This window comes from Phyllostomus hastatus, unplaced genomic scaffold, assembly GCF_019186645.2.
Source record: "Phyllostomus hastatus isolate PE091 unplaced genomic scaffold, TTU_PhHast_1.1 phas_contig_17, whole genome shotgun sequence".
Classification (NCBI taxonomy): domain Eukaryota; kingdom Metazoa; phylum Chordata; class Mammalia; order Chiroptera; family Phyllostomidae; genus Phyllostomus; species Phyllostomus hastatus.
Genome location: NW_025333664.1, coordinates 3,939,905 through 3,967,445, shown reverse-complemented (window position 1 = coordinate 3,967,445; position 27,541 = coordinate 3,939,905). Strand labels below are relative to the sequence as shown.

At 56.0% G+C, this 27,541-nt stretch overlaps 1 protein-coding gene across 1 annotated transcript; it reads left to right on the top strand.

Moving 5' to 3' along the window:
* Positions 1-274: 274 nt before the first annotated feature.
* Positions 275-27,541, top strand: CASS4 (Cas scaffold protein family member 4). Its single transcript, XM_045833138.1, has 7 exons — positions 275-590; positions 15,115-15,537; positions 19,163-19,252; positions 20,580-20,660; positions 21,411-22,724; positions 23,691-23,768; positions 26,372-27,541. The coding sequence occupies exons 1-7, from the start codon at positions 555-557 to the stop codon at positions 26,780-26,782; spliced, it is 2,433 nt and encodes an 810-aa protein (XP_045689094.1). The 5' UTR covers positions 275-554; the 3' UTR covers positions 26,783-27,541.

Below are 27,541 nucleotides of genomic sequence, written 5' to 3'. Positions count from 1 at the left end.
TCTCTCCTGGCTGTCACAGGAAATTTTGGGGGGCAGGAAGGAAGAAATGCTGACAGCTATCTCGAAGTTGGGCTGCTGGCCTCCAGTCGGGGAAAAGAGTGTGGTCTGTGTGCTGTGAGCTGTTCCAAGTTCGAGGGATGAGAGCACTGTGCGCTCACACACCAAGCTTTTCGAAGTAGGAACTTCAACGTATAAAGCAGAAGAGTGGGTTTTTGGTTGTTGGGTTTTTTTTTTTTTTTGCGGTTGGTTTCACATAACAAATGTGTGATCGTCTCCACTTATAAACGACGTGAGACATTCAGGCGCCGGGGACCGAGTGTGCCAGGATTCCTGGTCCCCCTCCCTCCCTTCACCCCTTTCGTCTGGCCTCACCTGGTTTCCCGAAAGCCCGCCGGCTGCGAGAACCTCTCTGACACTCTCCCATGCTGGCAGCCAGCTCCACAGAAGTCCGTTTCTGAGAACCAGCCCGAAGCATGCCGCGGCATTGCACAACCCGCCGCTGAGGCCAGAGATATCAGCCGCGGGGCGCCGAGGGCCGCTCCACACACCGCAGCATGAAAGGTGCGAGCATCATGGACGGGACGCCCAGGGTGAGTGCCGGGGCCGTCGGAGCGGGCAGAGGGTCGGGCCGCCTGCCACTTGCAAGGACAGTGACGGGCTGTTGTTCTGAGTTTCTGCTGAGGTTGCGGGATGCATGCCAGCAATGTGTAATATTGGGATGGGAAGGTTTCGTGTCGGTTTACGTGTGGAAAACATTTGCGCTTAAAGCTCCTTAGCAGATGGGTTCAGAGATGGATGAAATTTACCCCAGCAGAAATGAGCTTCTGGGGAGATAGCGCAGTCTCTCTCTTTGTGTCCACTCGCCTCCTAACAGACCTCTACAGCTCCCCCGAGCTCTCTATTCTGTGGACCCCAAAGGCACCGGTGTCACCCCCAAACGTCCTGATGGACGTGGGGCCGCTTCCCCAGAGCAGAGCCCACACCTGGGCTCCAGCCTCCCCTCCCGAGCGCACCGTGGCGGCGCCCCCTCCGTCTCCGTGTTAGCTTCTGCACTGGTCCGTGTGAGTGGAGCTCAGGTCTGGGACAGGAATCAAAAAAGATTCACTATTTAGGAAGTTGAAATGGCTACCAAAAATAATAATAACTTGCCCAGAAAAAAAAAAAAAAACTTAACCAGGCAAGTTCACTGGTTACTGGGAAAGCTCAAGGGTTACTTTGCTGCACCTTTTAAAAATATAAGTAGAACAGGAAAAAAGAAATAAAACAGTTACTAAATGGGGAGGCTGCTTTTGTGAATTATATGTGTTCTTTTTTTAGATATTTTTTAAACATTTTTAAATGGTTTTTTTAAAGAGATTTTATTTATTCATTTTTAGAGAGAGGGGAAGGGAGGGAGAAAGAAAGGGAGAGAAATATCAATGTGTGTTTGCCTCTTGCTCACCCCATACTGGGGACCTGGCCCACAACCCAGGCCTGTGCCCTGACTGGGGATTGAACCAGCGACCCTTTGGTTTGCAGACCAGTGCTCAATCCACTGAGCCACACCAGCCAGGAAACATGTGTTCTTTATTATTTCAACAACAGTTACAGGTGTCGTTAGTGGAATTTATAGCGGAGTAATGAATGCATGACATCTCTCTCATACAGGTCATGTGCACGTGTCTTAGCCAGAATATTGTACCCAACTGTTTCCCTCGAAAATTTTTAGCCATTGGGAAAACCGGGGGGGAAATCATTTAGTGAACTCATGCATTTCCTTTACTGGGGCTCACGGGCTCCTGGCAGTTTGTTACAGTGTCTGCATTTGTTGTGTATGTTGAGGGCCAAGTGCACACTCCGTTACGGCCGCCCACTGGGAAACAAGCTGCAGAGAGAATGACCCTTTTCCCTTAAACACGTCAGCACATCTGCTGGCAGCAAGGGCATTCTCCTCCACAGCTCCAGGGCTGTGGTCGCACCCAAGAAAGTATACCGTCGAAGGAATAATGCCTTCCTAATAGTCCCCCCTTCCCATTTTCCAAAAATACCCTCTCTTGCTTTTTTGGCTGCTATGCGTTTGTGTGTCTGTTTTTCCAACCTGGGATTTGTTCTGTGACCACACGCTCCCTGGTGTGGCTTGAGAGAAACTATTGTGCAAGGCTTTACCCAGGTAGGGGCAGTTGCTGAACACGGTCAAGCCTCCTGCCTTTCGCAATGGAAAGTACAAGTCGGAGTCCCACGCATTTTCCTACCGTGGATCCACCGCGTCAGTTTGAACGCCCACAGGCTGTTTGGTTGCTGTAGAACTGGTACCACGGTGCTCTGGGGGGTCACCCGGCCGAAGCGGTACTCCGCCCTTTACAGCAACCTTCCCGTGCCTCCCGGGTCGGCCAGATCGCCTTCCCTACCCTGACCTTGGCCTGTGGGCCCCGCACAGTGTCCACGGCCGCCGTCCCTGGCTGTGCCGGCCAACAGTTCCATGTCAGCAGGGCTTCCTCCACCTCTGTGTGTCGCCGATTATGTGGAATCGACTTGTATTATCTTTTCCCCTCATTGGCTTATGAAACAAGGAGGAAACTGAAAATTAAACATGATGATACGAGTGGTAGGAAATGCTGGCCTCAGATGGTGCGATTGCAATCCAGCGGCGTGTGGCGGAGAGGTAACTGTCACGTCGCATTCATGGGCTTGCTGGACTGCAGCTGATTGAGTCCATGTTCAACGCCGTTGCAGAAATGCTGCAAAATTAGGTCTGAAAGTCAAGGTGAATGCGTGGTTTTATTATACGGGAGTCCTTGTTTTGGAGTGTGGGTCGTTTCAAAAGGGCCTCATCTTCAAAAATCGAGTTTGCATACACTTTAGAGATTCAGTGCCGTTTGTGGCGGATGAGGTTTACTTCTGAGTGTGTGTGTGTGTCTGTGTCCGTGCACACACACCACAGAAGTGATCTGGAGAGCAGCGCCATTGAGCACAGACACCCTGCCACCCTGGGGCAAACGTCTAGCAATGGAAGGAGGATTGCTGAGTCGCTTCCTTTGCGAGTGGGGAGTGAGTTGAGGCTTTCTTTGACCTTCCGCAGCTCTCAGATGGTACGCCAGACATTTTAAAGCCAGTCTTTGTCAAAGCAGGGCGAGGGGGACTGTGCTCGGAGAACTCGCCGTGGCCCGAGGGGCCCTGCCTGAGTCCGCTCCCGCCAGCCCCTGCGGCCTGGCCGTGGCGCGCTCCTCTCTGCCCTCCCCTGCCTGGTCCCCACTGATCAAGAGCGGGAATTGTCTCGCCTGTGTGTCGCCCCCTCTGCAGAGTCAGCTCCTCCAGGGACGGGTCTGGACTCTCCTGTTCAGTGCTGACTCTCTACACCTACAGCAGTGTCTGCACACAGTAGGTGCACAGACACTTTGCACTGGTGTGTGTTGGGAGGTGCAGGAAGTGCAGAGGGAGCCTTCACAGCACAGCCCTGCCCCGGGGACAAGGACTTCCTCGTTGTCAGATGTCTGGGAGCAGAGTCCCAGCTCACTCTCTCCATCTGGCCCCAGCCTGACCTTCGACTCAGCCTAGATCTCTGAGAAAAGGCCCATTCCTTCTCCCATTCAGATGTGGCCTTAGGTTGGAGCCTTTGAAGTCAAGATCACAGGACCTAGGGTCTCCCTCTGACCTTTATCCTTTCACCCACAACACAGCTCGCTGCCCCCAGTTCAGCCGTCCACTCCACACGCAGCGGCTGGGCTCTGGAGGCCGGGGCCATCCACATGGAGAGGCCACACCAGCGGGGCCACAAACGCACTAAATGCATCAGTGGACGGCACAGTGGTCTCAGGGGGTGAACAATGCTGCGTGGAGAACAAAGCAAGGTGGCCTGACAGAGGCGACGGCCAGAAAGGGCCTCTCTAGAGGCCTGAGTGGTGGGAAAAGTGTGGCGGGCAGAGGGAACAGCAAATGCAAAGGCCCTGAGGTAGAAATGAATTCAGCCGAGTCGAGCATCCGTAAGGAGGCCAGGGCTGGCGGAGCAGAGAGAACCAGCTGGGGGGCGTGGTCAGAAACGAGGCCTCGGGGTGAGCAGGGTCGGCCCTGCAAGCATGAAGAAGTGCATTCTGCTTGCAAAGGAAGTCGCTGTTCTATTTACAGCAGGCGATGACAAGATGTGATTTGTGTTCTTAAGGGCTCACTCGGGCTGCGGGGACTGAGGGGACTGTGGGTCGGGGAGAGCAGCAGCGAGACCCTAGTTCGGAGACAGAGCCGGTGGCTCCGCCTCCCTGTGGGACAGTTCCCTGCTGTTCTCAGTGGACAAAGAGAACAACCGTTTGCTCTTTTTTTTTAAAGATTTTATTTATTTATTTTTAGAGAGGGAAGGGAGGGAGAAAGAGAGAGAGAGAGAGAGAAACATCAACGTGCAGTTGCTGGGAGCCGTGGCCTGCAACCCAGGCATGTGCCCCAACTGGGAATCGAACCTGCGACGCTTTGGTTTGCAGCCCGCGCTCAATCCACTGAGCTACGCCAGCCAGGGCCTATTTACTCTTTTTAAAAAACAAAACTTTGGGTGTTTGAGTCTGTTGGGGAGGGATGTGGGCAGAAACGATAGTAGAGGAAGGCGTAAATAACGTGTATTTAACTACATGTGCGATCCACCTTCTGGAAACTTCTTTCCCCGCCAACCTTATCTCTGTTTGCTGTTGAGGCAAGGCGCCTTTGGTTCATTCCGCAGATAGTGAGGGGCTCGCCTGGGCCAGGCACAGTTCTAAATGCCGCAGAGGACAAGCGCCTGGTCCCCTCTCCCTGCCACGCCACCTGCATTGTCTTCACGCCGTATGTCCTCTACAAGCTCACTCTTTAGAAAAAGAGGAAAAAAACAAAGCTAAACAGAATGCCACCACCCCAGGAGTTAAAAATAAGTCTGCTGCAAGACTATTCAAAGGAAGGCAGCCCACACGCATGGAAACGGGGAAGTGACCGTAGAAACGCAGCGTGGTCATTCTGGAACCTCGATGACTCAGGGAGGAAATGACAACTCCCCAGAGAGGCGAGGACTTCAAAGGAGGAAGGGTGGGGGGGGAGGCTGGTGACAGAGCTGCCACTTCGGGGGATGTTCGAACCCTCCGACATGCGGGGCCTTCCAAAAGGGGAAGCGAGCAGTGCAGGGACCATTTCCGGACGCACGGCTCGGAAGCCCCTCGTCCGTGGGAATGGAAGGGGACCGCTGGGTACACGGCACAAGGACAGAGTCGGCGCTGAGCATGCAGCGGGCCCTGCTGGGCCTGGGCTGCACCCCCTGGCCCTTGGCACGGGGGCCCTGCAGGCTCCCGAACCCCCGCCCCACCCCCAAAACAGACACAGACCGTGGAAGAGTTACTCGCAGGCGAGGCCGGGGCTCCCAGCCGGCCGCTCCCCCCATGAGTTTGTAAGTTAGTGCATGTCCAGCGTGTTCCTTTTCTTTAAACTGTTCCTTCTCCGCAGAGTGGAAAGCAGGGTTTGTTTTAGCGCTGCCCAGGACGTCCGCCACTTGGAGGGGAAGAGAAGGGAGAGACAGGAAAAGAAAGCGGTAGGGTCCCTCGCCCTCGGACACACCAGCCAGCTGGTTAACAAAAAGTTTAGCATGGGCCCTGCGAAAGGTCCTCCTCGGCTCAGCAGGGAAGCTCGCCCTGGGGACGAAGTCGGTCACTAGCAGCAAGTGTTTCTAGCATTTGCTTCCCACACAGACGTTCCCCAAAGTCAGGGGACTGACAGCTTGGGGACAGCAGAGGCCAGGCGACACGCAGCTTCTCGCGAACCTTCCCTGTGGCACCCAGATAAGGCCGGCCGTGGGCTGCTCTGTCGCCCGCTGCTGACAGCAGAAACCCAGCGAGCTGGAAGCCATTCACACTCCACAGAAAGGGAGAAGCGCTTAAACAGCAGGCCGGCCCCTGGCGGGCCCACCCCATCACCCCCCCAAACATGAGCCTGGGAGAGAGAAAGTGGATGGACGACCTTCGCTTCTTTCTCTGCGGCTCATCGCATTCTTCCTAACCGATCAGATAGAAACATCCCGCCCTGAGGGGACCTTGACCCGGAACAGGGTGACCTTAGGTGCAGTGCACAGAGAGAGAGAACATTTCTTAGGGTTAGCTATATATCTTAATGGGCATTAGGAAGAAAATTAACTCATGAGACTTGGCATTTCATATGTAATATTGCTTGGGGGGAGTGTGTGTTGTTTTTTAATTGGCTTAATTTAACATTTTAAGTAAAAAAAAAGTACAGACGGCACATGGATGTGACCGTACGCATGTAGTTCATTGGCACACGGAGTTGAAGAGACAGTTTTAGACAAAGCTGTCTCCCAGCTGGAGCTGGTGTCATGGCCATCGCTCCACACACACACACACGACACCTTCTGCTGTCTCCTGGCCTCTTCCCTGCTTTCCCCTCCGAAACAGAAGGAAGGAAGGAAAGGGAAGGGGAAAGGGGGAGAACCTACCAGTTGTTTTCCTTTCTTTTTACCCTCACCGGAGGATACGTTGTATTGATTTGAGAAAGGGGGGGGGGAGAGAGACAGAAACATCGATCTCAGAAACATCGATCGGTTGCGCCTCGGCCGGCCGGGTGCTGCACCAGCAACCCGGGTCTGTGCCCCGACTGGCGACCAAACCCGCAGCCTTTCGGTGCTCGGGACGATGCTCCAACCAGTGGAGCCTCCCAGCCGGAGCTGTCCTGTTCTTCCCTCCCCCTGCTGCCTCTCACGGACTGAGAGGTGAGCGGGAGAGAGGGAGCCCCGCGGAGCACCAGCTGCTGCAGCCCGGGGCGGCCCTGGGAGCCGCCTCTCTTCCGGATGAGGAAACCGAGGCCTGGGACATCTCGCTTACTCGCCCTCCTGCCTCCACGAGTTTCTCACGAGCGCAGGCCGAATCCTCCACCATGTGCCTGGTGCAACATTGCCGGCAACTCCTCTTTCCAAACCCAGTCATGACTCAGGGACTCAGGGGTGGGCTTGGGTGGAGGTGGCGGCAGGGAGACGGACATGGACCCCCCAGTGCACTGTGGGCCACAGGAGACAGTGTGGTAGCGCGTGGGCCCGTGGGGGGCCACACCCAGAAACACCGATGCGGGGAAGGCCCGGGAGATCTCTCCTGCTGCCTCGTCTTTCGGTCTGAGCTCAGATCCAGGGCACCTGGCTCCCCTGCCCGCCCCCCACCCTCCGCACACGCTGTCAGACCTGCAGTAGGTGTTTAGGAAGTAACTGTTGAATCATGGAAGAACCAAAAGCGCATTTTCCCGAGATCCCCGAGAATAGGAGAAGTGTATCCCAACGAGCCGATCTGGTCAGGACCCACAACTACCGGACACCCACGGCGCTCGGGCATCAGGGAAGAACATGTCTCATCGCCCCTGGGCGGCTTGGGAATTTCTCCCGGCCACAGCCTCTTCCTCAAAGTCTCACCGGAAGGCAGCGCTTTCTGCGGCCGCGGAAGTCCCTGCAGCGAGCGGCCTTTCCGTCTGAACCCGCGGGAGGCCTTCGAGGCCGGAGGGGCCGGAGGTCAAAGTGATGGAGGAGAAATCAGTTGAGCTCTGTGCCTGTCCGCAGCACACGGCCCTCCTCCAGGGTCGTTTTCAGAGGCGTTGAAGTTGTCCTTTTCCTCTCGCATCGCTTCTCATTTCCAAGTTCGCTGGGGTTTTTGCACATCTGTGTCCCCAGGGCCCACAGATAAATTCGCCACCCCGGCTCTTTGCACCGCTGGGTGGGAGGGACGCGTGGGCAACGTCCAGGGGATGTGTGATGTAACTGCCCCCCTCCCTGCCCGTGGCCGCTGCTGCCAGCCCGGGCCACCTGGTGAGGACAGCTGCAGAGAGGCCGCACCGTGCATGCACAAGCGTGTTTGTCCCCAGAACTGACGGCACCCCAGCACACCCTGCTGCCTGCCACAGGGCCCCCCCTCCACCCCCACCCCCCGCTGGAGTGGCTCTGCCGGCGTTTTCCAGGACAAGGGATAATCAGCTTCACAAATACGTTCCTTAAAGGACGAAGATGAAGGTGAATGTGAGTATCTGCGCCGCTCCCCTCGGGCACCCACTGGCAGCATCTGGCTGCGGGCTCCGGGCTCGGAGTCCCCGTGGGAAGGGGCCCGTGACTCGGCGTTTCCTCCCCCGAGCTCAGGAAGTAGCCTTCGCGTTCACCGGATAAACACCGCACCGGTGGGAATCATCCAGAGCTGTTTCGTGTGCCAGGTTTTGAAACAAGAAAAAAAAAATAGGAGAGAATTCATGTTTTGTTTAAAAGGTTGTATTCTACTCAGTTCTTTTCTTAAGCGTCAGTGTTACTTTCAGTGTAAAAGTGATTGGGAAAAGGGAGTTCCGATGGGATGACTTCAGATCCTTTTCTGCACGCTCCGGAGCCTCCCCTTCAACAGCTTCCCGGCTTTTCCCAAAGGAGACGGAAGCAGAAACCTGTCCTCTGCTTACTTGGCTCAGCTCTTTAAAAACAGTTCCAAGAGAAGCAAGTCTTCCTTACGTTGGAAGGCGATGCAAGAGCCTCCTTAGCCGTCCCCTCGCTTTTTCAAACTCGCACTGTGGCTGAGGATGAGACGCGGGCCATTGAGGCAGAGCTGCGCCCAGTCCTCGCACCGCCAGCTGCGTCCCTCCGCGCATCGGCCACGACACACGAGACGGACATCGGTGGACACAGACACCAGTCTCGGGGCTGGTTCCGACCGTGGAATCTCCTGTTCTGCTCTCTCAAGCGACTCCCAGTTCCCTGTCCCTCGTGGAGTTTTGCTTCTGAGCGTGGCTATGGAAAGCGACTGCCCGTCACCAGGGAACATAAGAGTCAAGGTCATGGCTCCTGCCTCAGAGGACTGTGTCCGAGGGAGAAGATGAACGAGGAGGAAGGGGCCGAGGGACCAGGGGGCCGTGAGGGAGGGAAAGAGAGAATGTGAGTGACAGGCAAGGACGGGACAAAGAGGAAACAGCCAGCGGTGTGGCGTTCCCATGTCGACGGCAGACCTCCACATGCAAGGAAAGGAGGAAGGGGTCACACTCACGGCCTTCCCCATGTCACACGCACACAGCGCGCAGCTGCGGTGGCCTGTGCCTCGCTGGGAGCATGTCCCCTTCTGGGAGGCCCTCCTGTCCAGCCCGGTGTTCGTGCCACTGGCCAAGGCGGGGCAGCGTGGGACGGGAAGGGCAGCGAGCCTCCCCCATGCGCCTGGTGGACACTCGTTTGGTGCCAGAAATACCCTAGCCTCCCGTGATTCCCAGTGCACTGGCAGTTGGGCGCTTTGGGTCTGCCAGGCAGGTCCTCGTGGCTTCTCTGTGCGCCCTGGGCTGTCCAGGAGCCGGGGAGAGAAACACAAAACCAGTGGTTTCTCCAAAGCTGCTCAAGCTCTTCTCAGCGGCTTTGGGAGAGCCCTCAGTGGCACAGGCCCTGTGACGGCGGGGCGGGGGGTTGGTTTGCGTCCATGGTGCGAGCTGCCCAGAAACCCAAGAAGGGCTTCCCCGACGTGAGACACCCTTGTGTGCAGACTGCTCCTCCCGGCTGAGGGCCGAGAGTCGGGGTGGCTGGGAGTCGGGCCTGGGAGTAGCCTGGGCTACGGGGACGGTCCCCAGCTCCCCGACGAGGAAGCCGTTTTCTTCCCACAGAAAGGAAGACTGATTTGAAACAAGATTTTTAAATTGCAGAAGCAAAACAAGCACCCATGGGTGACAGATTCCAGCTGCGCCCGTGGGCACAGACAGAAAGCGTGTTCTCCTTCAAACCCAGTCTCTGTACTTTCCTGGACTCCCCCTCCCCGTCCGGAGGGGGGGCCCTGGTCATGGATGTGAATGTTCCAGAAAGACGCTATGCTCACAAAAGCACAAATGAAGGCATCCTTGCTTTTTTTTTTTAACTTAGCACTGTATTTTTAGATCTTTCTTTGTCAGCTCATCTGAATCCCACCTTGTCTTTTTCATGGCTGTACAGGATTCCGTTTTACAAATAGACCATTTATCAGTGATTACATTTAGTGAGCTCCTGGATTCTTAGTCCAGAATCTAATCCTGGTAAAGAACCACTCAACTGAACCCACTGAGCTAAAACGTTTTTGCCGGCTTACCGTCCCTCTCTCCAGGGACACCCTCAGTCATTCGCTCTGTTGCCATCTTGTGACGGGGTCTTTGCTAAACACGAGGATTTGTAGGCTAAAAGAGCAGATTCTGGAGTCAAAACTACCCTGGTTCTGTTCCTTCCTGCCTAGAAACCTGAGGGTACTTGCTCCCCCTCTCTGCGCCCAGCGTTCTCGTGTCTGAAAGAGGACATCGGTAGCAGTCCCCGGGTGGTGGGACAGCCGAGTCTCGGGCGAGGTGCTCGAAGCTCAGCATCACTGTTCCTGGCTAACGAGGCATTGGCCAAACCGTCACCAGCAAAACTAACACGGCGCCCGACTCAGCGTATACCCGAGGGACTAGAGAAGGCCTTGCTTCTCTTGGGGAAATAATTTATGGGGAAATAATGCTAAGAATCACAGACGTTTAGTCTGCCGGGAGTTTCTAGGGTATTTCTGGCGTTGAATGAGTGTCCAGGCGAATGCGGGAGGCTCGCTGCCCTTCCCGTCACCGTGCTTCCCGTCCCCGGCCAGCCGCAGGATGATTCTGGCTTCTGCGCACAAACACCGGGCCAGACGGGAGTTGTGCGCGGTTTGCCGGGTGGGATCCTCCCCGGGCCTCTGCTGTGCCTCCTTACCACGTTCCCGCTGCCCTCTCCACCTGCCCGGGGTCTCTGCGCGGAGCACAGCCCCCGCCAAAACCTCTCGCAACGGAAGTGTCCTGTAGCTACTCCGTTTCTCCCCCGGGGTTGTCCTCCTTCCTCCGTCTTTCTTCCCCTTTTTGGAGAATGTGGGTGGGAAAAAGGAGGTGGTAAGGGGATTTTTCTTAGGCTCTTGGAAACTTTTTTCCTTTTAAATGTAATGAGCTTTTTTTTAAAAAAAAGAAAACTATGGAAAATAAACATTCGCAAGCCAACAGCTTGCACCATCCTCTCTGCTTTGATCTCCCCAAGGCTGTCTGTGCAGTTACATAACAGGCCAGGCACCCAAGGACACCCAAGGACACCGCTGGGAGAAGCCCGTCTTTGAGGATAGCTCAGTCTCCCTTCGGCCTTGTCTCCTGCTTCTCGGAGACCAGGCTCGGCCGCCCTGTGAAGGAAGATTCAAAAGAGACTATTTCACTGATCTGAAAGCAAAAAAAGCCCCTACATCCAGGAGAAGTCTTTGTGGGCTGGAGTGGTTCCCGGTTCCCAGACAGCCAAGGATTTGAACTATCGACAGCGTGTGCTTTTAAGAAATCTGGGGTCTGTCCTTAACTGTTCTCTCGAGGCCCTCCCAGGGAATGTGCACACACTTCTGCCGCCTTCCCCTGAGACTAGCTAGAAGTGCTTGGGCGTATGGAATCTGTGAGAAGGCAGCTAATAGAAGGAGGTTAACAAGTGTCCATCTTGTTAACCTCCGGGTCCCATGATGCAGAGAGAAGGGGCCCACGTTCCCTAGTGGCTCAGCGCTCTCTCCACTGAACACTCTCTGTCTCCTGTCGCATCCTGTGGGACGTGTCATTTACTGCTTCCAGCTGGGAGCTGGCGGCGTCAGGAGGTGCTGGATCCTCCCGAGGAAATGAGGATTTCTGGCCACTGTGATGGGAGCCATCGCAGGGTCTCTGTGCCCCGCCCCCACTCACTCTTTAACTGTAGGAGGACAAGAGTCGGAAGGGGAGCAGGCGTGAGAGGAGGAAGCAGCAGGATGGAGCCCCCAGGGTTGATCTGACCCCTGCGAGGGGACAGAGGGAAGGAGCAGGAGAGGGCAGACGGACCCCAAACCCTGAGCAGCTTGCACAGTCTCGGACAGGACGTGACATCAGTGGCCGCTGGCCTCCACGCCACTGCGGGAGGCAGCGGGAGGCAGCACGAGACCCTCCTTCTCTGCTTCCCAGTCCGCAGTGTGTTTCTCCTCCCGCCCTAGCGATCAGAGTCCCGCCCGTCTCTCTCCTCTCTCAAGACTCACCTCCAAGGTCACGTGCGATTTTCACCGCCTCCTCCCAACAGCTCCCCTGCCCCCCCGCATCCAACCGCCACCCTCAGCTGAGCCATGGGCACCCACCTCATCCGGGACTCTGGCTCGTGAGCTTCCCACTGACTCCCTCGGGTCCCTGTCCCACCCAGCAACCAGATACACACAGAAATCAAGCCCCCAATCCTTTTTGAACGTCTCTCCACCCAGCCTGGTCATCTTTCAGTTCCCGTAACTCCCCACACACTTCTCTCTGTCTCTCTCTCTGTCTCTGTCTCTCTCTGTCTCTCTGTCTCTGTCTCTCTCTCTGTCTCTCTCTCTCTCTCTCTCTCTCTCACACACACACACACACTCCATCCCTCCAGCCAGCACACATTTCTCTTCCTCTGCCTGGAACATCTCTCCCCAGCTCTTAATCTAATCCCTGCTCACCCCCCAGGTCGCAACTCCCACGCCCTGTTGCCGGGGGGACTCTCCCTAATCCCTCACCCATCACCTCCTCCCAACTGCTCTCACCGGTTCTCACAGCCTCCCGTCTTTCCCTTTGTGGCCCTTAAGAGAAGCAAAATCCCTGCCCAGTTGACCCTTGAACAACACAGGTTTTAGCTACAGGCATCCGCTGACGTGTAGAGTTTTTTTTTTTCAATACATAATGAAAATGTACTTTTCTCTTCCTTACAATTTTCTCAGCTTACTTGATTATCAGAACACAATCTAGAATACATGCGCTGTAAAAAAGTGTGTTAATCGACGGTTTATGTTATCAGGAAGGCAGCTTCTCCTCAACAGCAGGCTGGTCGTCGTTAAGTGTGGGGGTGGTCAACAGCGACATGTGGGTGTTTGCTGTGTGGGGGTCCTGACCCCTCCACTGTTCAGGGGTGAACCGTATTGATTTCTGATTCGTCAACTGCATTTATTTTTGAGCGGCGTGTGTGTCCCCCACGGGAACACGCACTGACCTGAGACCAGCTGTTCCGTCCACCACTCTGGAGAGCTGACGCTCAGTGCAGTCTTGATGGATGGGTGAATGAGTGAATCCGTGGATGAGGCCCCAGAATTCTCTGGTTATTGCTTCTGACGCCCAGAGTGTATTGCTGACTGAACGCAGATTAGCCCAATGCATCCGGCAGAGAGGCAATCGCCACTGTGAGCACCAGGAATGTCTTTGTTTCCCTAAGCTCCTTGCCCTTCTTCCTTCCAAATGCCTGTGCACTTTCCTCCCCCCTCTCCCAGCTGCTGTGGGAAGGTGGGCATTGGGGCGGGGGGTGTCCTTTTTTGGAAACTGGTTACGAAGGCTTCTTCTAGGGTGCCCAGACCCTAACTACCTGTGTGTCTGCAGGGAAGAAGAATATAAATGTATGTCCTTTCTCATCTCTGCACTATTCACACAAGCGTTTCCCAATTAGCACCCTAGTAAAAAATGCCTTGCGAGGGGCCACAGTGACCACTGTGGCTGCTTTCAGGTTCCTTTGTCGAGGTGTGTCAGTTGCATCCCGCATTATCTATACAGAGGTTTGCATGGTACCAGGGACGCAGGTGACCCATGAATGTTTGCCACTGATGTTCCCTGTTCTTCCCACACTGCTGGCCTGACCTTGCCCCGGCTGAGTCCTTTCTCCACCGTGCCTGCAGAATGATCACCTCCCAGTCCCGAGGGGATGGGGGGGACGGAGCTAGCCTTCATGCACGGCCAGGGGAACAGGGTATCTGCAGGAGGTGGCTCCAGCTGAGACCTGGAGGAGGAGGAGCCAGTCATGCCAAGACCTGAAGGCAAAGTGTCCCGGGAAGAAAGAGTAGCAAGAACAAAGGTCCGGGGTGGAAGCAAGCTTAGTGTGTCTGAGCAAAGGCAGAAAACCACATGGCCGGAGGGAAATGAACAGGAGGCGTGGCCAGGAGCCAATCAGGCGGCACGATCAGGTGGCAGGTTTAGGTTTTCTTCTAAGTGCAGGTCTAAGCAATTGGAGGTTTTTCAACAAGCGATCAACATGATCAACTATGCGTGCATAAAACATCATCCCGCTGGTGTCTAGAAAGTGGATTATAAGGGAAGGACGCAGTAATGGATGTGAGGAGAGCAGAGTCCCAGTGACCTTGGACAAGCCATGTGATCTCTCCAACCCTCAGTTTCCTCATCTGTATAATGGGGATAAGAAAACCTACTTCTTCTGCAACAAACATGCATTGATATCATGGGAGGGGGCGATTGTGTCAAACCTGCAGAAGCAAATGCTTTCATTTAATTACGGAGGGAAGTTCCAACGAGAAGGGAGTCAGCCATCACCACCAGTGACTTTGTGGAGGAGCGTGTGGTTCACGGAAAGAGCGAATGTCCGAGAATTAGGGAAACAGGCTGGGCTTCCATGCTGGCTGTGTCACCACAGGCACGTCACTCGCCCCTGTGTCTTTGTGTCGTCATTCGTGAATTAACGAGCATATTTTTAGCATCTCCTATGCACCTGGGCCCACACCTGGCTCTGGAGGTAAGGCAGCAGAGTAGCGAGATAGGTCCCTGCAGACACGGAGCTTCCAGCCCAGTGCAGCGGAACAACACCCAGAACCAGACAAAGAGCGACACCGTAGTTATGACGGTGACAGCCGAGCCTGGCTGAGCCGTTACCAAGTGCCGGTAACTGGATGCTTGCTGTTCAATGAGCTTTATAGACATATGAACTCATTTAACCCTCACAATAAGAAAAGCTATTACTACTCCTCCCATTTCACAGAGCAGGAAACTGAGGCCCGAAGAGCGTAGCCGGTTTGCTCAGGGACACACAGCTGGGAAGTCACAGCGCCAGAGTTTTAACCCAACTATGGGCAACGCCGCACTTGGCTATGCAACGACTATGCAAGGGTTACTGTCGCCCCAAATCAAGTCAGGGCCATGAGGGTGTGTTAGGGAGAGCAGACCTGGTCTCAGGGTGCAGGGAAGACTCCCCCGAGGTTGTGACATTTCAACGGAGACCCCAAAGATGGAGAGGGACGGATCAGGCAAAGAGCAGGGGCAAGGTAAAGGGGTCGAGGACAGAGACAGAGTAGTGATGTGCTCCCATGCGCGTCGGAGGGCGTGGTGCCGGGGCCTCGGTCGCTGGCAACGGGAATAACACGGAACTCTCTCCCCCCCCCGCCCCGCCCCCAGGCTCTGCTGGCCCGGGCGCTCTACGACAACCGCCCCGACTGCTGCGACGAGCTGGCCTTCTGCCGAGGGGACATCCTGACCGTCCTGGAGCGGAACGTGCCGGAAAGCGAGGGCTGGTGGAGGTGTTCTCTCCACGGGAGGCAGGGCCTGGCCCCGGCCAACCGCCTGCAAGTGCTCACGGACGCCCCCGCAGACGGGCCCTGGCCCCCCTCCCCGGCAGGCCTGGAGGAGGCGCTCGCCAGCCCCAAGGAGACCTACCGGGTGCCCGCCCTGCTCGGGCCCCCGCCTCCAAGCCCCGTGTACGAGCACATGAAGAGCTGGGTGGAGGGGACGTCGTCACCCACCGTCCAAGTCTACGAACTGCCAGCCCCCCCGGCTGGCACCAGGGTCGTCTGTGAGACGATGCTAGGCTCTCCCAAGCAGGTGAGCGTGCGTCCGAAGGAAGGACCGGGGTCTAGTGATGGGAAGGACGGGAGGGGGTGCAGCTGCGCCTTCCGGCACCGGGGTGCATCCGCGCAAAGGCACCAGGTGGGAACCGACCGTCGGCAGGACGGGGCGGGCTTGGGTCTGGCCCCCACTTCCGTTGTTGTCGTGGATAGTGTCTCACAGCCCTCAGACACCCCACTCTCCAGGCCCCCCCCGCCACGCTGTGCTGGGAAGCGTCGTGGACATTCACGGGGGGGCCTTTTTCGACCCCTGGTAGGAACACTAGGATAGCAAGTGTTGAATGGGAGGGTTGGACTTCCACGGGGTCAAAGGCAAGAAATTACTCATCAGATTTCAAGTGTACGTGCGCCCTTCGACCCAGACGCACAAGAAGGCAGAGACACACCCGGATGGGGAGGCCGTGGCCGCGGTAGCGTTGTTTGTCATAAGGAAAGAACTGAAGGTACTTCAGTGTTTGTGAACAAGGGGACGGTTACAGAACTTTGGCGTGGCCCTACCACCAACTGGTGTGCCACCGTGAAGCAAAGACGGAGTAGTGCTACGAGGTATTTTTATGAGGGCATTAAGAGCTATTAAAGTAAAAGCCAAGCAAACAAGCAAAAACTGAAAATAACATTGTGCGTGCGTGTGTGTGTGTGTGTGTGTGCGCGCCTGCTCACACGCTGGAAAGAACGCACACCCGCGGCGGATAGCAGGAGGAAGCAGAATCGGTCAAAGAGAAAATGAAAGACGGCCTTAGGCAAGGACCTTGATTTCATCCGCGGTTCTGGCCCCAGCACCCAAGACTGTGGCAGCCCCAGGGTGCACACCCATAAAAAGTTAATCAACCGAGACATTAGGGAGTTGATTCTGTGAACGCAGAGGGTGTGTACGACATCGCAATTTAAAAACGGAAAATTTTAGAAGAATGAAGAGGAAAAGAAGCATTCTGCAAATGCAGGATGAAAAAAAATACTTAAAGAAAGAAAGGAATGAGAACAGAACAGGAGAAGGATCATCTCCCTTCCCCCCAAGCCCTGGCTTCCTCGAAGTGTGAAGAACACAGAACAGATTTGCAGGGTCTCCAGTCACTACGGGCATTTCCTGCCGTCATGCACTTGGCTTTCAGCTCTGATGACACTTTTTCTCTGGCGACAGCTCGGGGCAGAGGTCCCGACAAGGCCCCGGTCCAGGAACATCCGCTGCCCCACTGGGTGTTCCGTGGCCCCAGGAACCGTGTGCTTACGACACAGGCCTCCTCTGCACCAGCTCCCAACACACCTCCAAACAGGAAGCTGTCGGCTCCTTGGAAAGTTCCGAATACTTCAGATTTTCTAACTCCCTGGGTTGCAGGGCAGAGAACCAGACAGTTGTCACACGGAACAGCTGCCCCTCGGGCACCGGCTGCGAACACCGGAGGGAAGCTGGCTGTGCCTCCGGCAGCCGGTCCCTGGGGTGAACCCTGAGTCGCTTTTCTAGAACAGCTGGCCCGAGCCCCGCCTGGCATGCTCAGCTGCCATCTCAGCAGCTGGCTCGGAGCAGGGCCTGGCTGGTGGTTCCCCCAGGAAAAACAAGTGGCCTCATCGGAAGCTAATTGAAGTTTCTTTTCAAAGCCACGGAAGAAAACAAACAAACGAAGAAAAAGCCATTTTCGCCCTCCCTAAAGGACAGAGGGGACTGTCCACAGTTCACCAGGTGTCCCTCACAGCCAGCGTTGGCTGGATGGATGGAGCGACCAGGTCTACCAGAAGGCCTCGTCACCATGGACTTCAGCTTGTGAGCTGACACCTGGTGTGAAAGGGAAGGAGTGTTGACTGTCTCCACAGAAAGGGCCAGGGCGTTAGCTGTAAGCTTCGCCCTTGACCACCAGAGCCCTGGCTCGTGCAGGCCATGGCCGTCTGTCAGAAACCACAGCCACCGAGGGGGAATTCAGACACCAGGGGCCTTGCGCCACTGCAGTGGGGCTCCTGCGGTGGAGTCCGTAAAACCCCCGGGGGAACTTTTCTGTCTTTCACTCCTGCTGAAGCTTCCTCTGTGGCTGCCCTCGCTACATTTTTGCTCTCCCCACCCTCTGACCCACCCCTTTGTTTTCATTGCCTTCTCTGTGCTTGAGGGTCTCGGAGAGCCCACCTGTGGCTCGGGAACCAGGAGTCCGGGGCACTTGGCTTCCGGGGCAGCCACGACCACGCCGGGTGACCGGAAACATCACAGCACCCCCCATACTTCTCCTCTTCCTCCGCATCATGAGGGCGGAGGGACCGACCATTTCCAAGGTCGCCTCCAGTTGCCCTGTTCAGAGATCCTAAATCATTTTGCCGCCGCTTCTAGTGCCAGAAGGAAGGAACCTAAGAAGTGGAGTGGACGATCGGTGAGGAGTCTTCTGATCTACAGAGCGGGCTGACACATTCTCCCCGCTTGCTTGGGTTAGCCCAGTGGTTAGCCCTGCGTCTGAGGCTGCCCGGGGAACACGCCCCGAGCACCCGTGGTTGTTGCTAGAGCAAGGCGAGCCCACCGGCGTGGTGCTGTTCTCCGACAGGCGGGAACACAGCCAGGGAGACCCTGGGTCGACTCTCACCAGGTGACGGTCGGCCAGGAATCAAAAACCAAGATGGTGGAGACACGTCCCTGTTCTCCTGTCGTCCTAACAGAGGAGCCACTGTGGCCGCGTCAGACGTCTCTGTGGCCGACAGGGACCGCCGGGGTCCGTCAGATGAGAACAACCCTTCATGTTACCAGTGAGCACACCGATTCCTAGGGAGGTGACAAGGGCCATTCAGGGTCCCACGGCCGAAGGCCAGAGAGTCAAGCGTCCTGGTCGGGTCTGCCCGTTCGTCGGCGACCCTAGGCTGCCAGCGCCGAGGGCAGAGACCTCCGCAGGCCTTTGACCTTCGTCTGTGTGACTTTGTGGTGACACTGTCTGCTCTTTGAATTAACTTCTTCTATCGACGTTTAACCTACAAATCCCAAGGGTACAGCTCAGTTGCTAGGATTCAGATCAAGAAACAGAACAAAGCTTAAAAGAAAAAAAAAGAAGGGAAAAGAAACAGAATGAAGCTAAATGCTCTAGAAGCAGATGCCTCGCGCCCGCTCCTGGTCACTTCCCCCCCGCCGGGTAACCACGGCTCTGGGCTTGTTTTACTTTTTGTTCCAACTTCCTTAATGCAACACGTTGGTCTTTTTTTTAATCACCAAATAAAGAACACATTTGGTGTTGGTTTAAATTCAGAGAAGAGAATTGTTCACGTTTCAAGTGAAAACGAAGGACGTGCTCTCGGGCCCTGACCCGGAGTTTCGTCCCGGCCCCCCGCCCCGCCCCCTCGCCTCTCGAAACCAGCCTTCGCGGATGGGTCCCTGAACTGACGGCCACCTTGAACCCATGTCTTCCCAGAAACACTGGGTGTCTGGGGGCGGGAATCCACACACAGGAAAGGCCCCTGCTCCCTGTAGGTGTTGCGAGTGGGACCCACAGAGTCAGACACATAACCACGGGGGGAGGGGGCGGCTTCAGAGGGGAGCGGGAGCTGACGGAACGGCCTCTGGGGCGGCCCTGAGGTGGGACAGAGATTGGCGTGCTGGAATACGTGGGTGACACGTCCTTTCCCTCGTTCTTTGTCTCCCCAAGGCCATCTTGTCGATTCCCAGACCCACTCGGGCCTCCTCGCCCGTCCTGTACGACGTGCCGGTCAAGAGCCGCTGCCCCCCAGCCCCGAAGGTGAGCCTCGCCCCGGCCCTGCTCCCCGAGGGGCGGCCCGCCCAGAGCGTGGGGGCCCCAGCGTCTCGCAGACCGCCCACCTGTCTGTGCCTGGCTCCGGAGGGCACACCCCCGCTCGGAAGCCAGCCTCATGCCCGGGGGAGCCCAGGCCTGCGCAGGAGAACATCAGCACTATTTAAAAGCTGAATGTTTTTAAACTTTTTACTTTTACTGTGGAATACATACTTTATATCTACACACACACACACACACACACATATGCATATGCATACGTGCACTTTTAAGAGTATTTGGAAGGATGTAGAAGCTGGAACAAAAGTAGGTTTACAGTTGTGAGTAGTCAAAACACGGAGTTCATTCTTGCGTTATGGCTTGTTAATTACTGCAGCGTTTTCCATATGAACAACTGCAAACCTCCTCCTGCCCCGCCCTGCACGCCACAGCCTTAACGGCACCGTTGGTCATCTTAACATTGATTGCCCCTGGGGACGAAACTGTAGGTGTTCTTTTTGAGCTGATTCGTATGTAGCTGGTACATCGGATTTGTAAGACGAGCGTCACGTAATCAGAGGACAGCTCCACTCCCTCCACGGGCCCCTCCAGCTGCCCTGCGGCCGCATTCTCTCCCGCTCCCGCGGTGGCGCGGAACCGCCGGCAGCCTGAACCCCGCTGCCCGGCCCGGTCCGCAGAGTCTGTGGTTCCTAGAGGTCTGGGCGGCAGCCCTCCACGCTCCAGCTGCTTCTCTCCTTCGCAAAACCTGTCTGCGCGCTCCCTCACCTCGCTCAGGAACAAAGAAACTGTTTTTCACATCCCGATCTCAGTGTTTCCTAACCGCCGCACACACGGAAACACCCGGTATCTGTGCAGCCGCCGCGCCTCGCGCTCACGGCTGGGTGTACACATGTCATTGGGCTTGATGCCCCTAGTCAGTAGGCTCTCGGTGCACATGTGCCCGATGAACACATGAGTCCTAAGCCCGGGACAATTTCTGCTGAGGAAGACAGAGGACAGAGGAAGCCCGAGTCTCGTTTATTCTCCCGTGACTCAGGCTCAAGGCTAACTTACGGAGGGCCTTGAACCGCTGTTTTGAGCTCAGGCCGCTGCGGTTCATTCTCTCTACCCCTTCTCCCTGCTTCGGTTGAGAAGCATCTGTGACCGCACAAAGTCCGCAGTCCAGACAGTACCCGCCGCCACACCTAAGCCTCCAGCACAGAGCACCGTGCCCGGGAGCCCCGGCCCCGAACACTGGCGGGTGTGGGTGAGGGTGTGATGGGCGGCCCGCAGGAAGGAAACGTCCACATCGCCCCGCTTTTCGGTCTTTCCCCAGGAGCCAGAGAAGCAGCAGTTGTACGACATTCCCGCCAGCCCCCGGAAGGCAGGACGCGTCCCCCCGGCCAGCTCGCCCAGCGTAAGTACGACCCGGAGCTGAGGTCCGATGTGGGAATGCCGGGACCTCCCCTGGGGCCTTTGTGAGGTTGGTCCGAGCGCGCATTGCGAGTGCCTCGTGGTGGACCCTCCTTCACGGAGGCCCCTCGCCGCGGCCGGGTCCAGGCATGGCTGGGACCAGTCCTCGCGCTGCTCCGGCCTCCATTTCTAGGGCAGACTCAGGGCCAGCGTGAGGGACCCCCTGCCGTGCAGGGATGGAGCAAGAGCCCCGCCGACCTCAGACACAAGCCGTGTTGGCGTAGGCTTTCGCTTGCGTCGGGGGGAATGCCCTTGCTTGAAATCTGGGCCTCTCCACCGGTCCTGGGTTCCGTCACGTTATCGGGGAAGGCCTTGTTGCAGAACAGCGGGCACTCGGCAGTGTCCCGAGAGACGCACGGGCGTCTGTGAGACGGAAAGGAAGGGGGTGAGAGGGCGTCTAGGGCAGGGGACCAGTCTGGGTGAAATGAAACATCGCGGTAAGAAGCGACCGTTCCGATGGGTGCAGGGACAGGTGGACAGCCTGGGCGGCCGGCCTTACAGGTGACAGAGTGGGAAGGAGGGAGGCTCAGAGGGAGACTGGAGCCAGACTGTGCAGGGCCTTGACCGGCGGCGGCACTGGGGAGCCACCGAAGGAGCTGGGGCGGGCCTTCCGTGTGGCACAAGTTTGCCACGTGAGTTGCGCGCACTTCTTTCTGCTGCCGCTAAGCTGGGTGCTTTGTGTGGTTCTCCGCAGAGGCAGAGCGCTCCGGTGATGTCAACTGTTGCCGTGACGAGGGCCTGCTACAAGACATTGCCGAACCCTCAGAAGTCAGAGTGGATTTACGACACCCCGGTGTCCCCCGAAAAAGCCGAAGTAAGAAATGCATCTCCAGCGGGCTTCGTGGACAAAGCGGAATCCCATGCTCTCCCCAGACCGATGACCGGCTTCCACTGTCCCCTGAAGAGCAGGGCAAGGTCCCTCACACCGCACCTGAGTGGAACCGTGCCCACGCAGAAGCAGCTCAGCCTTCCAGAAAGCCCTGCTCCCTGCGTCCCAGCGCCCAAGGCCGCCACCCCCTCGGAGGACGGAGGAGGGTACAGGGTTCCCTCGAACTTTCTGATTCCCCGCGTGGAGCAGCAGAACACCAAGCCAAACATCTACGACGTCCCTAAAGCCAGGCCAAGCGCCCCTCCGGCTGCAGAAGAGCCGGAGAAAGGCCGTGGGGCTCCCGAGAACGAGGGGGACTGCGGCCGCGCCTGGGCCCCCCGGCAGACCGCATGGCCCTGCCCCGAGCTGGACAGGTTGTCCGTCAACAGCGCCGACAGCAGAGTCAGCGTCGTCTCTTCCTGCTCCTCCACCTCCACCGATTCTTCGTCCGGCTCCTCCTCCGAGGAGTCGGCCGCCAAAGAGCCGCCCCTGGACTTGGACTTGGCCAAAGGGCTGGTGACGGCCCTGCAGCACAGGGTGGCCAGCTCTGTCTCGGGCCTGATGCTCTTCGTGAGCAGGACGTGGAGGCTGAGAGACCACCTGGAGGCCAACATCGACGCCATCCGCAGGGCCACCGACCACATCGAAGAAGCCTTGAGAGAATTTCTGGAGTTTGCCCAGGGCGTCTGTGGGGCCGCCTGCCACCTCACCGACAGCAACCTTCAGGCCAAAATCAGGAACCAGCTGCAGACGATATGCAGCTCCTACCAGGCCCTGCTGGAGAGCAAGGAGAGCCTGGACGGCTGCCACTGGTCCCTGGAGGTCCTCGTGACGGACAAAGCCCAAAACAGCCCCGATGACCTCGAGAGATTCGTCATGGTGGCGCGGATGGTTCCGGAAGACATCAAGAGGTTCGCCTCCATGGTCATTGCCAACGGGAGGCTCCTCTTCAAGCCGAACGGCGAAAAGCGAGACGCCGTGCCTTCGACCCTCGGCGCAGGACCTAAGCTCGCGAGGTGCGTCCAGCTGCCCCAGAGGGAAGTGGAGTCGTATCAAAGGAGCGCTCCCACCAGCAAACCGAGGGAAAGCGGCCTCTCCCCCGAGCTGCTGGAGAAAAACTGGACAAACGCCCGGGGAAAGGTGAGTTTGGAGTCCTGAGTGAACCGTATACAGGGCCCTCCCATATGTGTCTGAGTAGTCACCGTCGCATTAGATGCCGAGAGTCTTCCTGCAGTGGTACAGGCTGCCGGGGGCACCGAACCCACTCTCCAAAAAATAAAATTCATGAAAGTAAAATTCCAGGTGACGTCTCATTAAGAAGTAAGATACATATTTTAATATTGGGGCAGGTCGGGTGTCTTCTGGAAATCTGGGGGTTTGGCGTTTACGTCCCTGATGCTAAAACTAAAAGGGGCTGTAAAAGAGCTTTTGAAATCCATTCTTTTTGAGTCTTAATCTCGCCATCAAGCTTTCTTGCGTTTTTTTTTTTAAGTTACGAATTTAGTCATCGTCTGTGTGTTTCTTAGAAACGGAAGGGGAAGTGTAAACACTCTCCCAAGCTGTGTGTGGCCATCGCGGCCTCCAGATGCCTGTGACCCCGAGCACGGCTCTGCTGCCTGCGGGGGTTCAGAGGCAGCACGGCAGGAAGGGAAACTTGGGCTCGAGAATCGCAAGGCTCCAGGGGCACCGTGGGGGCGGGGGGGGGGGGGGCTCTGTCCCGTAGATAACTCGGTGCTTTCGGGCCCAGTGGTGTCGGTGGCTTGGCGTTCTGCTAACGAGCCTTGTCATGTTAAGAGCTTTAACGCTCTCTAGACAAAGTAGAAATTTCAATATTTTTCATTTCCCAATTGAATAAATAAGTATACATGTATAAAAATCTAAACAAAACAAAGCAAAAACCTGTGTGTCACTATACAAGGCCATATTGGTAGACACAGTTCAGCCCTTGGGTGGCCAAAATGTCCTTTTGTTGAAAAAGGCATCAGGGACGCAGAACAAAACTATAAGGAGGAGGGCTCTGATGTTAAACTGGACTTAAATAGGTATCCCGTAGTAAAAAAGGAAAAGCCATTCATGGGGGTGATTCGAATGGATTTTCTTTTTCAGAAGTTGCCTAATCTAGAAGAGGAAGTAAAACCCATCTTGGAACAAAGGTGGGATGGAAGCAAAGGCTTCGAAATGCAGGTAAGCGAGGTCGCGCACCCCCCAAAACTCCCAGTGCAGATGCTTTATCCTTAGAGAGGTTTCCTGCTGGGAACCACTCAACAGCACAGCCTCCCCCGCCCGCCGGGGAGGGGATCTGGGGTTTCCTTTTCCCGGTAGAAGGGACTGGGGAGATGAACGGGCCGGTGAGCTCCTAGACGGGGCACGCGGTCCTTCAGCCACTCGGGACACCACGCCGGGTGCTCTGCAGCCGGTCACGGGCGGTGCTGGCGTGGCCATGAACCCCGGGGGCTCCCACCCACTTCCACGTCCTCTTGGAAGGCTCCTGACTACAGAAGAAAAGCCATCTTGGTTTGGGGCTTGGGCACCTTCAACACCTTTTGACACCAGACATTTTTTTTTTTTTTAAATCAAAGATGTTACGGTTGTGTTTATTTTCATTGATCGCCTCTTCTTGCCGGCAGCACATTGCCGTTCACCAGTTCAAAATGACGGCAGTTTTTTTCACCGACCCAATCAGAACGTTCCCTTTAGACTAACGTACATGGACCCGTTTAAAAAGACCAGGATGAAGCCAGTTAAGAGGAAGGCGGGAAGGGCCTGACATGGGAGGGGTTTCTCTGAGTGACAGAGGCCCGGGAGGCAGGGGGTGAACCAGTTCAACTCCCCCAGCCCCACCCCCACCTCAGGCCCCACCCCAACTTCGGGCTGCAGGTGGGGGTGGGATGAGGAGCCACGGAGACGTCCAGTCACGTGGATGAGATCACTTGCCTTCTCGGAGGCAAACTAGGATGAGAACCCAGGCCCCCGCTGTTCAGCTCTCAGACCACACTCTTTGGGGTCTGCCCGGATTGCTGAAGGTCGCACCTCTTTGTTCAAGCCGAGGTGGGCCTCAGACCAGCGCCCCTCAAACTTGGGAGTGGGTCACAGTCTCCGGCAGGGCCTCTTAACACCCAGAGGCCCCCCCTTCCAGAGTTTCTGGTGGGGCCGAGAATTTCTTTCCTGACAAGTTCCCAGGGAAGCTGGAGCCGCTGGCGCAGGGACCACATTAGTAAACCACCACTGTAGAAGGACAGTGCTTCTCCGTGGGGGTGGAGGGCCATGGACCATGGGGGGGACAGTTCTCTGCAGTGGGCGGGGGTGGACGTCTGGCACCCCCAGCCCCTGCCTGCCTGGAGGGCTCCCTGGTCAGCCACAGATAGCTCCCCACATTTCCAGCCCCCGCAGGATGAGAATCACGGCACATTTTTTACTTACCTGCAGTTAACACTTGCAAGCTCTGAGGCTGACATCCCAGTCTAGACGGTTGCTTCTCCTTCCAGCCTCTGCTCCAGACCCAATGCAACCAACCCACCGATCTCTTCTTCACTTTCCCGGACGTTCATGCTGCTGTAACAAAGTCCTGCAGACGGCGTGGCTTGTAAACAGCAGAAAGTTACTTCTCCTAGTTCTGAAAGCTGGAGGCTTGAGGTCAGGGGACCAGCATGGCCCCGGTGGTGGCCCCCTTCCGGGCTGCAGACTGTCCTCTCTCTGTGTCCTCACAGGGCAGGGAGCAGAGCAGGGAAGCCAGCTCTCCACGATTCCTATAAGGGCACTAACCCATCCACGGGGGCCCCGCCCACCTGACCTCATCTGACCCTACTCACATCCCGAAGGCCCTGTCTCCTCCTGCCTTCCGAGTGGAGGGTAGGGTTTCCACACAAGAATGTAGGGAGGACACAGTCAGACCTTGACACTGTCTGAGCACTTCCAGACTGTGCACTTGGAGATTCTGGGCTGACGAGGGAGTACGCAGTTACATGGGAAGGATGAGCTGCAGACTCCCCAACTTATCGTGGGCCCCCAGGTCTTTATTTTGCTCAGTGAGCGGCTCTAGGCGGCCCCTTTTCTTTAGGGAGCTTCAGCCTCCTCACCTGCAACCTAGCAACAGGGCTTTCGTCGGTCACCTGGCACGGTCGCCACTAAGTTAGACGCTGAGCCTCTTTCCAGAGTGGGTTCTGGATTCCAGAAAATAAAATTCATGGCAGTGAAAGTCTAGATGACACCTTATTAGCAAGCAAGAGAAATATTTTAGTGTTAAGACAGTAAGTTGGCATATTTAGATTTCTTCTGAAAAGTTTTGAGGTTCAGGTTTTACCTCTGATTAGGGTTAGAAAGGATTTTTTTAATTCTTTAAAGTGTCTTCTTGCCCTGGCTGGCATAGCTCAGTGGATTGAGCGCGTGGGCTGCGAACCAAAGTGTCGCAGGTTCGATTCCCAGCCAGGGCACATGCCAGGGTTGCGGGCCAGGTCCCCAGTAGAGGGTGCGTGAGAAGCAACCACAGACTGATGTTTCTCTCCTTCTCTTCCTCTCTCCTTTCCCCCTCCCTAAAAATAAATGAGTAAAATCTTTTTAAAAAATAAAATAAGATTACATATAATGCAATGTATTAGATTTGTATGTATTATAGTTTTTGCATGACAGTGCTTTGAAAACATTAACATTAATCTGTTGGGCAAATGTTACACTGTGGCCCCTTTTCTTATAAAAAGTCAACCAAATGGGGCAAAAAGAGGCAAAGGGAGCTGAGCACAGGCTGCTGCTGGAATCCCTCTCTCACCTGCCGTTTCCTCCCTCTCCTCCAGAACGCAAGGTACCCCGTGCCCCGGCCCCCGGGTCAGCGGGACCCCGAGAAGAAGGTCCACCTCTCGGAGCACTGCCGCCTCTATTTCGGGGCGCTCTTCAAAGCCATCGGCGTCTTCCACAGCAGCCTCAGGCACGGCCAGTCCCCGGAGATCTTCATCGCGCAGAGCAAGCTGGTCATCATGATAGGGCAGAAACTGGTGGACACGCTGTGCAAGGAGACCCAGGACAGGGACGTGCGCAACGAGATCCTCTGCAGCAGCAGCCACCTCTGCAGCCTGCTCAAGAACCTGGCCCTGGCCACCAAGCACGCCGTGCTCCAGTTCCCCAGCCCCGAGGCCCTGGGGCACCTCCAGGCCGAGGCCGAGAAGCTGGAGCAGCACACACGGCAGTTCAGAGGGACGTTGGAATGAGCCTCCCTCCCTCCTTCTGTCCTGTGCGATCTGTCTCATGGGAAGGGCCAGCCTGGGGGTAGAGCGAAGGGCAGAAACAGCCACGTGCCGAGAGCCGGTATTCCCGAGTGCCCAGGGGGCCCCCCCGGACTCTGACTTACCCACAGAGAGTCAGGGAAAGGGTGACCGGTGTTCAGTAAGGACCTGGCTAAGTATGTGTCATGGGAGGTCAGTGTACGGAGTGACATCGTAGAAACCAGTGGTTGTATTGGTTAAATGTGTGCCCGTTTTAAATCCATGCATGCAACACTGATTTATTTATTGGGCACCTGCTGTAGTCAGATTCTAGGTGCTGCACAGGTAGCCGTAAATGAAACAGAAACCTTCTCCTCGGGGAGCTTACACTCTCCAGGGAGACAGACCGTCGGTGACAGAGAAATGCATGTACAGTCTATCAGGTGCCAGGGAGGAAAAGTAAGGAGGGAGGAGACTTATTTTCAAATAGTTACTTCTGTTGCATCTGTCAGATAAGGTGATGAGTATTGAATTAATTCTGTGAGACTGGTACAAAGTGCGTCTCTGTCTTATACCACATATATATTTATATTTTCTATTTTGTCTTCATCGTGGTAAAGATGCATATTGTATTTGCAACATAGCCTGTTCTGTTGGATTCCCTATTAATTTATTTTGTACATTATAGAGTTTGTATTGATAAATTCAGAATGCTCAATCAGCAAAGGTTCATACCTCAATGTTTATAATATTATATAAATATAA

Excerpts from the sequence above, each read along its gene's own strand:
- CASS4 (XM_045833138.1), top strand. The coding sequence starts at position 555 with ATGAAAGGTGCGAGCATCATGGACGGGACGCCCAGG. Across the intron at positions 22,725-23,690 it reads GGACAAACGCCCGGGGAAAG|AAGTTGCCTAATCTAGAAGA; the intron begins GTGAGTTTGGAG and ends TTTCTTTTTCAG. Across the intron at positions 23,769-26,371 it reads GCAAAGGCTTCGAAATGCAG|AACGCAAGGTACCCCGTGCC; the intron begins GTAAGCGAGGTC and ends CCTCTCCTCCAG.